Source organism: Lissotriton vulgaris, chromosome 3_1 (assembly GCF_964263255.1).
Source record: "Lissotriton vulgaris chromosome 3_1, aLisVul1.2, whole genome shotgun sequence".
NCBI lineage: Eukaryota > Metazoa > Chordata > Amphibia > Caudata > Salamandridae > Lissotriton > Lissotriton vulgaris.
The window spans coordinates 1,018,691,830-1,018,706,836 of NC_141689.1; the positions used below are offsets into that span (position 1 = coordinate 1,018,691,830).

A 15,007-nucleotide genomic window follows, 5' to 3' on the forward strand; every position below is an offset into this window, starting at 1 on the left:
GGTTGCCCCCTGCCGCCAATGCTCTTTGCGCTTGCATTGGAGCCCTAAGCCTGTAAACTGCGCCAGCGGCATGCCCAGGCAGTGTTGCGGTTTCGCCTTTAATGGTGTCACTGTATGCAGATGATATGATGCTTTATGTACATGAGCCCGCCACATACTTGTCAGAAACACAGAGAGTATGTCCAAATATAACGCTTCTCGTGTCTAGGCATCAACGGAGCTAAATCCACCGTGTTTCCGTTGACGGCCGGTACCAAGGAGATTGAGCTAGATTTTCCCTTGCAGTGGTCGTTCGACCCGGTAAAGTACTTGGGAATATGGCTCCCTTGAGACCCTGATGTAGGGATCTCTGCTAATTATGGCCATGCTGTCAACGGGATTATAGATCAGGCTCGACACTGGGCAAAGTTACCTCTTTCACTCGCAGATCGCATTGCGGTTATAGAAATGGCATTTTTACCCAAAAGTCTGTATTTATTTGATGACATACCCATCTGTTTGAACATTGCACTGTTTAATACGCTGCAGTCGGCTCTGCTAACATTTGTTTGGGGGTAGGAAGCCCCGTTGCAGCTGGAGGGTACTAGTGCAGCCGTTAGAGCAAGGTGGTTTTGAGGCCCCTGATTTGCGCTTGCCCAGGCGCAGTTTGCACATTTCTGGTACTATCCACAGAGGTTTCAACCGCACACGGCCATCGAGGCGGACTCTGTACTCCTGATGCTGCTGGTTGCAGCTGTCCTAATGGGTGGGTGGGGGGGGCCACGGGTTGAATTAGCCCTGTTCACTACATGGCATGTAATGCCTTTGCTAAACGGGCGAAATTGGATTATTTCTATGCCCCAATGTTACCGCCAGCGACACATCCGGACATATCTGCTGCACAGGAATGAGCCGCTTTAAAGGCACTAGGTGCAGTGGGGATTACTCGCCTTGGGGATTTATATAATCAGGGCCAGTTCCGGGCGCTTTAGGAGCTGCAGAGTTGCCACAGCGCGGGTCTCATGCTGGGGTTTACCTATGTGCGGGTGCGGCAAGCAATCCTAGACAGTTACCCTGCTTACCAGGCCGAGCTGCACGTGCTGCGGGCACTGCAGGCGGTGCTAGTGGGGGCGGAGCGTGGGGGCAAAATTATACAACGCACCCCTTAGGGAAACTGATCTCACAGAGTCCCCCTCATATACTAAGTGGACGACTGTATTGGGAACCTAGCTGTCACTTGATGACTGGAAACTCGCTGTGCGTTGACTGGGCAGCTGACAGCGAACTGCAATCTCCGCATAATCCATTTCAAATACTTACATCAGCTCTACTATACCCCACTTCAGCTGCTCCATTCTGGCTTACAGGACAGTGCGTGCTGCGTGCGCTGTGGGCAGGCTGACGCATACTTTTTGCACCCAGCATGGAACTGTGCTGGTATACATAACTTTTGGGTGCAGGTCACGCAAGTGCTCATGGATGTTGTGATGGAGCCTGTGGGGTGTATGCCTGCTATCTGTCTGCTGGGCTGGGCTGGGTACATAAGCTTAAACCATGCAACAGGCGGCTGGTGGTCATTTCCACTCTGTTTGCTAAGCGGGCAGTCGTGCCGTGTTGCGGGGCTAAAACCATCCAGACAGTGAAGAAGTGGATCTGGAATTTACTTTACTGTAGGGACCAATTGGAAATATACGCAGAGGAACTACCGGAGGCCTCTCGCCCCAGGGACTTTTGGGCTCCCCTTACAGGATATCTACTTGGGAAGCCTGACCTGCTATGATGTCTTGTAATATAGCACTATTGTGTGTATGGGGAGAGCTGGGACTGTTATTGAGTACTGTCAAGTGTCACCACAAAGGTTTACCCAGGTATATTAGTCATCACAGTGCCGGGATTGGGGGGGTTGGGTGGTGGGTTTGTTTAATGTGGGTAGGATTCTAAATTCGAAACTAGCTTGTATTAATATACTATGCAAACGTGCTTGCTGAGCCCTATGTTTGGTGCTATATGTTCTATTGTCTACAAGTTGCTCAATAAAGAGATTTAAAAAAAAAAATATTTCCAAACCTATCAGCTTAGCACCCTTGCTTCAGAAAAAGCCCCGGCCATAAAAGGAGCATCGGATCCGTCACGGACATGGACCTCTACTTCAGGTTCAACCGCAGAAATCCCCCCACCTAAAATTGGCCACCATCTTAAATCTTTCCCTCTCCTCTTCCAGAGTAGCTCATAGGTTCCTTCATTGCTACATACAGCGTGTAGTACCAAGTGTAATGAAACAAAAGTCACAATGATGCCTCTTTGCTCTAGACAGGTATATTGAAAGTGGGTGACCCAATAAACCCTTGCGAGCTTGGGCTGAGATATGGTATATGCAAAATTGCTTGCAAGGGGATTACTTAACAGGGAATTGTTTTGAAACTTATTTTGAAACAGGAGGTTGATCAATCTTGACTGACAGAAATTTGGGATCAACTTAAACCAATTGAAAACCTGTTTTTCATCCAATTCAACACTTAATTAATCGACAAAGTGGTAACAACTCACTATAGAAAAATGCTACACGACGAAACTTGTTCACTGTAACCAAAAATAACGTTGCATTGAATTAATCTGACAAAAAAAGAGAAACAATTAGGCGTCTAATTGTTCTCGCGAGACTGGGCCACGCCGAACAAATCTCTGCTGTAAGAAAAAGCATTTACTGTGAAAGCGGATAAAAGACGCCACAATCTCTTTGTCGAATACGAGCTTCAACAAACAAGGAACGGTTGAAACAAAGGTCCCCTACTAAACATACAATTGAAGTTGTTCAGTTGGAGACTCAGGGGGTCATACTATACAAAAGATTAAAAGTCATGAGGATGGCCTTGAGGATTTGTCAATAATAAGGCCGAAACGTCGACATATCAGTCCACATCTCTCTTTTTTTGTCAGATTAATTCAATGCAACGTTATTTTTGGTTACAGTAAACAAGTTTTGTTGTGTTATAACTCAAAAAGAGTGGACTACAACGCAAGTGGATTGCAAAGAACAACTAATCTATGTCTTGTCCACTTGTACATTGTTGATTATTTTTCACTGTCTTTTAAGAAATTGTACCCCATGAAATGAAAATTTGATACATAAAAACTTTTTTTTCATAAAAACTACTTCCCGTGTAGCATTTTTCTATAGTGAGTTGTTACCACTTTGTCGATTAATTAAGTGTTGAATTAGATGAGAAACAGGTTTTCAATTGGTTTAAGTTGATCCCAAATTTCTGTCAGTCAAGATTGATCAACCTCCTGTTTCAAAATAAGTTTCAAAAAAATTCCCTGTTAAGTAATCCCCTTGCAAGCAATTTTGCATATACTATATCTTTGCTCTAGAGGCATTCTCACATACTTCAGGATGGCAGAACCAGTGTATGTGAACTATGGATTAAAAGCATGTCATTAACAAAACAGCGAGGAGTAAATGCTCTGCCGCATGAAGGCAAAAGATGACTGAGATGACATGCAGAATCCTTCGCGCCAAAACCTTCTCTGAAACCATTCATCGTGTGCTCCACTGATGCACCTAGTCGGTCATCTTGCGGGTGACAGACGTTGCATTAAGGCAATGAAGTTTCTTCTCCTCCCACAGGGACACCACAAGCAAAAAGTGGTAAACAAAGCAACATTTAGGATGTACTCAGCACAGATATGTGCATTATGAAATCTCTCCATAAACCCCTTGTTCACTTTCACATATTCTGGCATTAGGACAGCCTCCGCCTTATGGTTCTACATTACATTGATTAGTTTCACACGTTGTGTTCATACGTGTGTTATTGCAATATAAATTCATATTCTTGTGCTTTGACCCTATCAGGAAATAAAGTGCACTTATATGCAATTGTGAATAATATACACTACTCATTGTATGCATTTCCTGTTCTCTTTTCTTTCCATCCTGCTGCTAACTCAAACACACTTACATTAGCCGATGGGTGCGCCAAGGGTGCCCTCAGTGGTCAAAACGAGAATACAAGCCTATAGTTGCAAACAAGGTTTATGCGACAGACCAGGGTTCTCCAGTGTCGGTCCTGGAGGTCCGGATCCATGCCAGATTTTTAGTACAGCCACATTTAGCTAAATGTCATTAACTTAAAAATCTGTCATGGATCCAGCCCTCCAGGACTGACATCAGAGAACCCTGCGATAGACAGTAACTTCCAGTAGAATAAATCCCACCCATCCACTCCAACATACTCAAAAAAGAGGATTTAGGTGGAGAGGAATAAAGATACAAGTGGTTTAGTTCTAGCTGACTTGGTTTTCGGAAATCCAGAAATGCATGGAGCCTCACCAGGGGCAGTGGTGATCCATCTTGCGTACGCAGTGTCCACAGCGGCTGCAGTGGTGGGACCGCTTCGGCCTCATTAAGTTACACTTGCTGCACAACTCCCACTGATCTCTCTCTAAGGATAAATAGGAAATTTATACACGGTTAAGGCACGGTCATTAGACATTTTCAACAGAGTCCAAACAACCTCAAAGACAAACCAGGTGAAAAGAAAATGGAAATAAACCTATCAAGATCGTGGAGAAAAATACAATTAAATACTACCTTATTCATACCCATCAATCAATCAAAGGCCTACTATTTTCGATTTTGTTCATTAGAAAACTGAGAAGGCATAAAATCCTTTGTTAACAGTGTCCAGCACACCAGAAGTACAATGTCTCCTTTAAGATCTTATGCAATACTCACAGGTAAGACTGTTCAATGCTTTACCATATCAATTGCACTTTTCACAATGTCTATCACTACATTATAATTAAAAAGGACACATTGTCACATTCAATTCTCGTTCTTATTATCCATGTATCTTATAAATTATCGCCATGTTAAAGAATTACAACAGACTAAATCAAAGAAGCAAACCTACACCTTATGCCAGACATAACAAGAACCAGTTATAACATTTTAAAGTCTTGGAACGAGCATGAAAACAGATTGTGATGTATATCCACAAATGTACCTACTTTAAGAGTGCACATCACAGCACTTTGTAAATATAGTCTTAATACTTCCAATTATTGGTCTTTAGGCAAAATAAGTTTGGGTTCAACAACCAGTGTCAGGGTCAACATCCTATTGTTTTGTAATTTCATTTATAAAGCGTTTCGTACACCTGACCAGGCCCAGAAGTGCCTTATCAGAAGAATAACATGCTACATGGTAAATGAGAACTTGGATGCAAGGGTTCCATGCAGAAGGGAGACGTATTTGTGAAGGGTTTTTATGTCATCCGCGAGCCGTCTGGGTGGTGCTCTTAGCGTGTCTTCGGTTGTATTCACAGTTGTTCACTCAACCCATGTCTCAAAATAATTTTACTGCAGCAAAAGCAATCTTGGGCTCTCCAGCTCAATCTCAGCTGCAATGCATCAAGTGAAGTGCAGAAAGGATATAAACGGCATCTTGGAGACAGTGAGTACCAACTAGCTGTAGGATGCACAATAAAGTGTCCCAGAAACAGTAATGACATCTTTTAACCTGCTAATGGATGCAAATGGATGCAAGTTAGTGCCAAGTAGTCACAATATGGGTTATTAATTTGAGAAGAGATACAGTACCCCTACCAACCTAATAAACACACCCTGGTTCTTTGAGAAACTGTGTTCAACCACTGATCAAGGTAGCACGAAAAGCAGGTAATTGCCCTGACAAATATGTGGTAAGTTCAAGCACAACCAACAATTGTAAAGAGATAAATAAAAATTCTCAAAACAATTTAGACACAGAGTAAAATGTTATGTGCCGAAAAACAGACATCAAAAATTAGATAAGAGAAACCAGTGACGTGAATAAAAAAATTCTGAGGCAAAAAACACAAAGAAAACACTGTTCAGTTCACAGTTCACCTGGACCAAAGCACCATTTCAGGCCAACGGCAATGGAGCAGAGGTCAGGTAAGGTAAGTGGGTCAAACCGGCTAATGTTTTAAACCTTGGGACTTAGTCTACAGTTTGGATCTGAAAGTCTTCTAGCAGGGCAAGGCCCGAAGCTGAAGTCAGCTCGGCTTCGCTAAAAGTCTAATACAACATCACCAAGTTCCTGTTGAAGCTATTGGTTTTGGTGCAAAACAATGAGCGGACAAAGCTGGATATTTCAGCAACCATGTTCACTTTACAGAGTTGATAGATTTGCCACCTCATCCTGGTCCGAGGCTTTATGTTTAAACTTGGCCACTTCTGTTCTCAGGATCCATCATGGGCAAGGCTGGAAGGTGTAGCTGAACAGGGGTTTAAGAGCTGGATAGCTTTACAATATGTTCCCACAGAGCAATTTTTCAGCGTGACAAAACGCTCAGAGGGGAATGAGTCAACTTATCTGGTCTCAGAGTCTTCTACCGCTCACCCGGACGTAGAAAAAATGATTTAGGGCCCTTCTCTAGTGGATGGCAAGCTGTACTTAGTTATACTAGGTCAGAGGAAGCCTCAGCCCTGACAAAGTATATTCCACCATATTTAGAGTTCTCTGGCAGGCAGGGGGAGCTCTCAAACCCTTCAGCAATTGCATCTTAAGGGTGGCTCTGTTAATAGTTTGATGAGCCGCTTGCCACGCAATGCAGCATTTGCGCAATGGTAGAAGTGGATTTGATTAACCGCACATTCCAAAGGTGAAAGCTGTAATGGGTACAAGAAGGCTCCTTGCCACCATAAGGATGCAAATTGTCTAGAAGGTGGGAAAACTCAACTGAAAGCACTGTCTATTGAGACTGGAGCATACCAACAGAGTAACAACAAAGGGTTAATAAAAAATTAACAAAATATATGAACCAATGAAAGTGAACAAATGGAAACAAAGGTCCTTTTTTATTTTCCCAATTAAAAAGTACATTGTTTTAAAGCTTCGGTTATTGATAGACAATCAGCGTAACAATATATTTGAACATAACACAATTCGTATGTACAATATTGTGGGAGGTGTTCAGGACAGTCCTTTGACATTTCTGGTCAAGTGATATTTACAAACTGATGATGTTTTGCAAAATGGCAACAGTGGTCCTGACGAGATGAGAAACAACATGACGTATGTTTCGTCAATATGACTTTATCAAGGCTGTAACTATAGGCATATGGGATTTAAAATACAGGCATGATGTCGGAATATAAGTAGTTAAAGAACCAAGGTATAAAAATAAAATGAAAAAAGAGAGAGAAAGAGGAGAAAAGAAATAGAAAAGACTCCAGTGGCATGTAGTATGTAAACATCAGGAGTCCTCATTCAGAAGACCAGTGCACTAGCAACAACATTGACCCGATTTTGAGCAACACCAAGGAGATCGTGGTGAGTGCACATGCGTAAAAAGCATAAGGACATTCATACATGATGCAGGTTGCTCAGTAACAAAACTGACAGAATGCATGTTTATACCTTCAGTATTAACACCATCAGTGCAAAGAAGATTTAAAGTGCATCAAATGCCAATAACTGCCACAACTGGATTGATATATGTAGAAATTACCTTACATTCAGGTCCAAAATATTCCTTTAAAAAAGGAGTATGTTGTACATAGAAGATGACTCCACAAGCAGGTAGGTGAAGTAGAAGCTTTATTGCAGCACAGGTATAGGTAGGTCAGCCCCCCGTCCAACCAGAGCTCCAACTGCCAACAGGGCGAAGGAGAACTCCAGAACCCAGAACCTAGGGAGAGATCTACGCCCTATTGGCAGTTGGAGCTCTGGTTGGACGGGGGGCTGACCTACCTATACCTGTGCTGCAATAAAGCTTCTACTTCACCTACCTGCTTGTGGAGTCATCTTCTATGTACAACAGAGTACATAACCCCCAATGACGTAAATATATAATTAGGCACAGATCTGAGTTGAATCCATCATCGTTCTTTATCTCACTTCCCCTGAAACCGGTCCAAGGATGCTTGTTTCCTGTCAAAGGAGGACCTGGCTTGGCAGTTCGGGCTGGACTGCTCCCATGAGGCACAGGGTGAAGACTGATTTGCATATGGCTGGGTCTGAACTGGGGTGGCAAAGTGAGCTAAAGAACGATGATGGAGTCAACCCAGATCAGTGACTGGGGGTGAGTGGCTGACATGTTTTAGCGCTCTGTTCATCATCTCTCTGTGTTTGATTTGTAAATATATAATTATCAGCCAGTCAGAAAAAGGAAGATGGAAAGAGTGATAATTGAAGATGGAATGAGTGATAGTTGTCTATACTCACTCTACGAAGACGTGTGTCAGTTGCTTAAGGTAATATTGACTCAGTGATGCAATCTTGGGCCGCGAAGCAGAATAAAAGTAAATTATCCCAAAAGAGTGGGGAAAGTATCTAGGCAGTACAAAATGAAAAGACAAAATAAATAACTACCCATATTATATCAATGGATGACGTGCCAGTTAGTATACCGTTCCCTCTGTATTCATTCTATGACTTCCTTCTTAGGTGACAAGAACGAATTATTGTAGGCACACTAATGATGTAGATTAAAAAGTGAGTAAAAAGGAACTTGAAACAAATTAATAACATGATGGCAAATAGCTGTCAGTGCCTTTAGTCTTAAATGACAAGCTTCAATCTAAGTAGGGAAAAAAAAACTCGTATATGTGTGTGTGTGGGGGAGGGGGATCAAATGAAATTCAGTCTGGCCATAGTTGCCCCAAAAAGTAGTAAATATAGCTCACACTGGATTACCAAGAACTGCAACTCAAGAGTGCTTGACAGAGTGCAGTATGTATAGGGACATTAATAGTAGTGCGGTAAAAACTTTTTTTAAATTGTTGTCCACTTATTACTGCCGCGGTGATGGTTAGTCACACCATGGTATCACAAGATGAGAGCTCCTTCCAAAATGTGAGTTTAGCATTCCTGTTGTACAAAAAACCTATTTGGTTTGATTCATTAGACTAAACGTTTGCTCCATGCAAAGAAACCAGGCCTACATATAGGGTACACATGAACCCCGACTTGCCTCTTAGTTCAATAATAGCTTTGCCATCAGGGATGCTTCCCTGTTCATCCTTAAATACTCCCTTTTAACACATATATCACTAAAGCATAAGGAGGTAGTGTTCTGTCATTTACAGACAGCACATTTTCCCTTGAAATGGCCAAAAACGTCCACTAACATGCAGTTTCACTTATAAAACTATATAGTGTATAACCAATAATCTGTGGAAATTGAGTTTCTGCAAACATTTATCATTTTCACATCACCAAGAAAAGTGTTCCGATTTCTTTTCATCCTATTAAAATATTATTTTTCATCATGAACAAAACAAGGGTTTTCAGTACTAAGATTTATTTTGAAACCTTGGTACAGTTCACTTTTTAGCTATTTAAATGTGTTAGGATAAAACAAGACACCCTCCAGCCTTTATTTTCACACTTTCTTTACAAAATCCTCGATGTTTGCAGTCAGAGAGAAAAGTAATTCCGTCTCTAAACACAGAATTAATGTGCTTAGATAAAAACAAGATTTAAAGGCATCTTTAAGGCACCTTCATTTTAAGTGAACAGAACACCGGTTATTAGTCAAATCACCAGAGTAGGCCCTAAATATAGCTCCTCCTGATCAAATCTGACTCCCAAAGCCAGTGAGCAGATAGATTTGTTGAGGCCTGCAAGGTGAAGGAAGCTGTGCTGCAAGACTTTCTCTTTGCCACAATTGTGCTCTCAATGCTAGTACAGAACCGGAAATGGAAGCCAGCATGGACAAGTTTTCATCTGCATGCAGCAACTTTGGTCTCACCATCAACATCAAGAAAAATAAGGTAATGGGCCAGCCAGCTCCCCATGCTCCACACCCAGAACCATCCATCATTGTAAATTGACAGAGAAAGCAGGGAGTGGACCACTTCCCGTGCCTGGGCAATCCTTTCCAGAGTAATGTCAATCGATGCTGAAGTAAATTGCAGAATTGTAAAAGCCAGATCTGCCTTTGGCAAATTGCGCTCCAACCTTTGATAAATTCGAGGGATCAGCCTACCAACTAAGCTGAAGGTCTAACAAGCAGCGATGCTTCCAAATCTGCTGTATTTCTGCAAGACGTGGGCTGTCTACTGGAGTCATGCACAAGAGCTCAATCACTTCCACATGTCCTGTATGCGCAAGCTTCAGAGAATGAGATGGCAGGACAAAGTGTCAGATACGGAAGTCCTTCCTAGAGCCAGGCTGCAGTCAGATCATACACTGCTGATGAAAGCCCATTCCAGATGAATGCTTCAACATAAGCGACCTCATCTCACCCTGGTAAGAAAATACTACTACAACGCACTCAAACTCAATTGAGAGGAAGTTCTTAGAAAAAACTAACTGGACAGGAAGGGATTCAGAACAACGAAAAATACATAAAGGTAAACCCAGGATAATACATTTTTACGGTATTGAGTCCGCCCTGGTAGTATTATCTTACCAGGGTGACATGGGGCCGCCTATGATGAAGCATTCTACCAAGAGTGGTTAAGGCCCCCTCTTCCAATTTAATTGGCATCTCTTGACAGTGTTGTCTTTGGGATCTGATATCTATGATATAGACCAATTCAGACTTATATCTTCAGCCACCGCACGTGTTTGTGATATTTGATTAGTGATTGTGGAGGGTGTGCTCTGGCATATTTCCATCTCTCCCATTGTGTTATGTGACTAGTGCCCATCCTTAAAATCAAATAGAATCTATCCCCTATGGAGAGATGACTAGACAGCGACGCAATTGTAGCAAGGACACAATTTTTCAGGAGGAATGCTCACTCTTGGATAGGGGCTATAAAAGAGACACTGACCAGATCTAGAACCAAGATATGGAAGGTATCTAGAACAAAATTGGTCACTACACATAAAAAACATAAGAACAATGTCTTTACTCCTCTGTTAATTAGAACATACAATTCCCCCAGACGTTTGCTCAAACACTGGCAAGCCCTAAATTTGAATTGGTACATTACAACATATCGTCTCTAAGAAAAGAAAAGTAACTGACAAACGGGACAAAACATTGAGGGACATGCTATGTCATAGCTTTCTAAAGTCTACTTCTATTTCTAGACTTATTTCCTCACTGAAGGTCATATCTGCACATTCTATAAATGTGACAATTGTAACATGCGTCAGTTATATGCAGACAAAACAATAGATTGTACATATAACAGCAGGGGTGGAGGGGTGCCAGAGAGCAAGATGGGCGCACATTAATGCAGCTCCACAGGTCCTGAAATAAGAGGCGAGAGTTTAGATGGTGCACAGTTTAATTATACTGCCCTGGAATATCGTTTTGAGACTTGAAGAAGCCGCAGTGGGAGGTGCGAGGCAGAGCCGGGCTCGTGTCTCCGCAAGGCCAGCTGATCACTGAGCCAGCCGGGTAGCGAGCCAGGATTGTGCAGCCTGGGTCCCGGATCTGCGGCGCCGAGATGCTGGCGTGAGCTGCGACCTACGTCAGGAGGCAGAGGCTGGTGAGTTGGCCTGACTGCTGCTAAGTGGGTCGCAGGAGGGTGCAGAGACAGGCCAAGGCCACGTGGCGCCGGTTGACACATCTGTCGGCGTCCGGCCTGGGCACGCGAGTTGCAGGTGAATGAAATAGAGCATACCAGCTCTGCACCTGAGGAGGTTGTCGATAGCTGTGGTGGCACCTGCGCAGGATCCTGATATCTCGCGGCGGCCCACATGAGGCATACGCAGGGCAGAGATTAGGCGCTGGCGCCACTTTGAGGAACCGGATGAAGGCCTGAAATTGCGGTGAGAACAAAGGCCTGCAGATAACGGTCTCCTGCTGATCACCGCAGCACGCTGGGGAGTCCCTGACGAAAACAGCAAGTAGGGAAAGTAAAAGGAGCTGACTTTCCACCCTGCGGCTGAGATAAGGAAGCTGAAAGCACGCGAGGTCCGCCGTCCGGCGGATTAATAAAAAACAAAACATAAATAGACATTGATAAGCTGGGGGTGCGACTGAGACGCGGCTAAAGATAATCAACAGATTTTGTGGTGGGCATGAAGTCTGGACTTCAGGGCCACCAATAACATAGATGGGCTGACAGGAGGATCCAGCTCATAGTGTGTAGATAAAGGCCCCTGTCTGGCGTGCAGGCAGCCCCCACCTTGGGTCCGACGATCACAATGGGCAAGCCTGACAAGGAGCAGCCTCGGCTTCCCTTTAAAGCAAAAAAATATATATATATTCGCAAAAATTGTCGCAGTGCGACCAGGGCTACCAGGAGCAGACCCCTGCTGCGCCGGACTCTATACAACTCGAGGCGACGCTTCAAGCCATGCAAGAGAACCTTTTATCCATAGACAGTAAGATGGACACCTTAAATCAGCGGATGGATGCCATGACGTCTAAACTGCACAAACAGGCCTCCAGAATTGCAGAGGCAGAGCAGAGATTATCTAATGTAGGAGATGATGTCCAAGCCACAACAAGCAAGTGTACTGAAATGGAAAAGCTCCTCAACATTATTAAAGCCAAAAATGAAGATCTAGAGGCATGCTATTGGCACAGCAATGTCAGAATTGTCGGCATTCCGGAGACCACAAACACTGGAAAGATGGAGCTGTATGTATGTGGAGCAGATGCTCATTGACCTGTTTGGCGGAAAGGCTTCTCAGCGATGTTGGTGGTTGAGAGGTCCCACAGATCCCTGGCAGCGAGGCCGCCCCCAGGTGCACCCCCCAGGCCGGTAATAGCAAAACTTCTAAATTACCTACATTGTGACGCGATCCTCCGCCAAGCTAGTGAGAAAGCTGATATAACCTACCAGGGCTTCCAGGTTGCCTTCTCCCCAGACTTTACGGCCACAGTGCAAGCGACAAGGAGAGAATATCAAGCGGCCAAGAAACAACTGCAGAAGGCGAACATCACATATGCCACGCTATACCCGGCCAAGCTGCGGATTGAATATGATGGTCAACAAAAAATCTAAAACTACCCAAAACCAGTGCAAGAATTCCTGAAAAATTTTTTTAAAAAGGACACGCGCTCATCGTTCGTAGGAAACGGAGGACTAGGACGGACGATAAGAGCAGGCTGATACCATGAGCTGGTGCTAATTCAAGTGAGCACGCTGCAGACGTTTACATGGAAGCCGTGAGGTGGATTGTGATTTTCATCGCTTGGCCACCTCCGTTGAGGAGGCTGTTTGGGCTCCTGATGAACCTCCAGTGGGTTATCCCCGTTTTTTTCTTACCTCAAGCAGGTTTCCAAGGTTTGGGGGGTGGGTTTTGTGGTACATGGTCCTCAGCATGTATGGGATGCTGTTGTGGGTGGGTTGGGATAGAGGATGGGTGGGGATTTGTGGTATTGTTTTACATAGCTTGCTGTCGTCATGGAATCTTCTGTTGCGTATTTGGTCGCATCTGGTTGCATCCTACGTCCCTATTCTAGTAGATGGCTGGGGTAGCAAAGGCAGATAGCGTTTCAATATCATGTGTAATATGGAATGTGCGCAGGCGGAACTGCCCAAGAAAAATAGGCAAACCTTAGCCCAACTCGATAGACACCACATCAAGGCAGCGCTTCTTCAGGAAACGCACTGGACTAAAAACAATGAGGTTAGGATGGGTGCACATTTTGGGGGGGGAAATCGGCTGGTCTTCTCATATTCATCCTACGCAAGGGGTGTGGTTATACTTATCAAAAAAGGTAATCCTTTCACAGTGATCAACTCAGTCGTAGATGATAACGGCATGTGTATCATTGTCCATGGAAATCTTCATGTGGGGCTCATCACTTTAATGAACACATATGGGTCCAACACGGATGAACCCAATTTTTTCGAGGGGCTTATGAGTGCTCCAGGAGTGGCCAGAATCAGAAATAATATGGGGTGGTGACCTCATTACACATTTAGATCCCTCCAACAATAAATCAAGTCAGTAGAGGGGGCACTCTCGCAGGGCTGCTCATGTTATTAGAGACAGGATGGAAGAATTAGGGCTCGTGGACACGTGGAGAATTCGGAATGTGGATGCACTAGAAGGCACATGTATGCTCACTGCCCATGGAAACTGGTCAAGACTGGATTACTGGCTTCTCAGCAGAGGGATCAATGCATGGGTGTCAGACATTGCCAGGTTACCCAGAACTTTGTCAGACCACAACCTGGTCAAGCTCACACTACATATCCCGTTTACTATTGCCAGCCAGTTCACATGGAAATTTAGGACAGAGGCGTTGCTTGACCCGAAATATAAGGCCACGAACAGGGAAGCTATTCAACAATACTTAAATCTAAACAAGGGGTCGGTTAGTGAAGCGGCTACACTCCGGGAGGCCTTTAAAGCCACAATTAGAGGGCCTTGCATCAGTATCAATGCGGGCATACTAAAGGATATCAAAGGAAAGCTCTCAAGGGTGAAGGCTGCTCTACAACAGCTTGAAAGCAATCAGGAGTCCACTCAGAGTTCTGCTACGCTGGCCAAAATTAAAGAATTAGTCATAGAATATAATGAATTGGCGGCAGATGAGAGGAAATACCTGTCAAAAAGGCATTTGGCACGGGTATATGGCGAGGGTAGAAGGCCAGGTCATAATCTTGCAGTTAGAGTTAAGATGAGGCAAGATCACCACACTGTAGCTCAAATTTCTGACGATTTGGGGAAGGATCACTTCACGCCACAAGGAATCACAGCTCAATTCCAGAAATTTATGCTGATCTCTATACCTCAACAGGTGGGACAGAACTCGACCGCTGAACGAATATTTAGCGGCTATTGCTCCGGCCTGGCTGTAACAGTCAACGGGAATATTTGTCTCGACCGATCGAGGAAGAAGAAATTAGAGATACGATTCAGGCTCTCCCAAATAGGAAGGCGTCGGGTCCGGACAGCCTCTCAAGCTAATTTTATAAGGAATTTGCAGACAAATTGGTAACTCATTTGCTGGCTATGTATGAGGAGGCCTACAAAAAAGGTACACTCCCACTCACACTCAGAGAGGCCCTGATAATTGCCCTTTTAAAGCAAGACAAACCTCCATCAAGGTTTGAATATCGCCCATTGCCACTCATCATCATTGATACCAAGATACTGGCAAAGATACTTGCC

The 15,007-nt window shown here is 44.0% G+C and overlaps 1 protein-coding gene across 4 annotated transcripts in view; it reads right to left on the bottom strand.

Moving 5' to 3' along the window:
- ZDHHC21 (zDHHC palmitoyltransferase 21) overlaps positions 1–15,007 on the bottom strand; it is a 274,098-nt gene that overhangs the window by 129,766 nt on the left and 129,325 nt on the right. For all 4 annotated transcript variants that reach the window (XM_086961399.1, XM_086961400.1, XM_086961402.1 and 1 more), the window contains exon 4: positions 4,313–4,424. In XM_086961399.1, the coding sequence (XP_086817525.1) occupies positions 4,313–4,424 (112 nt within the window). The remainder of the gene's footprint in view (positions 1–4,312; positions 4,425–15,007) is intronic.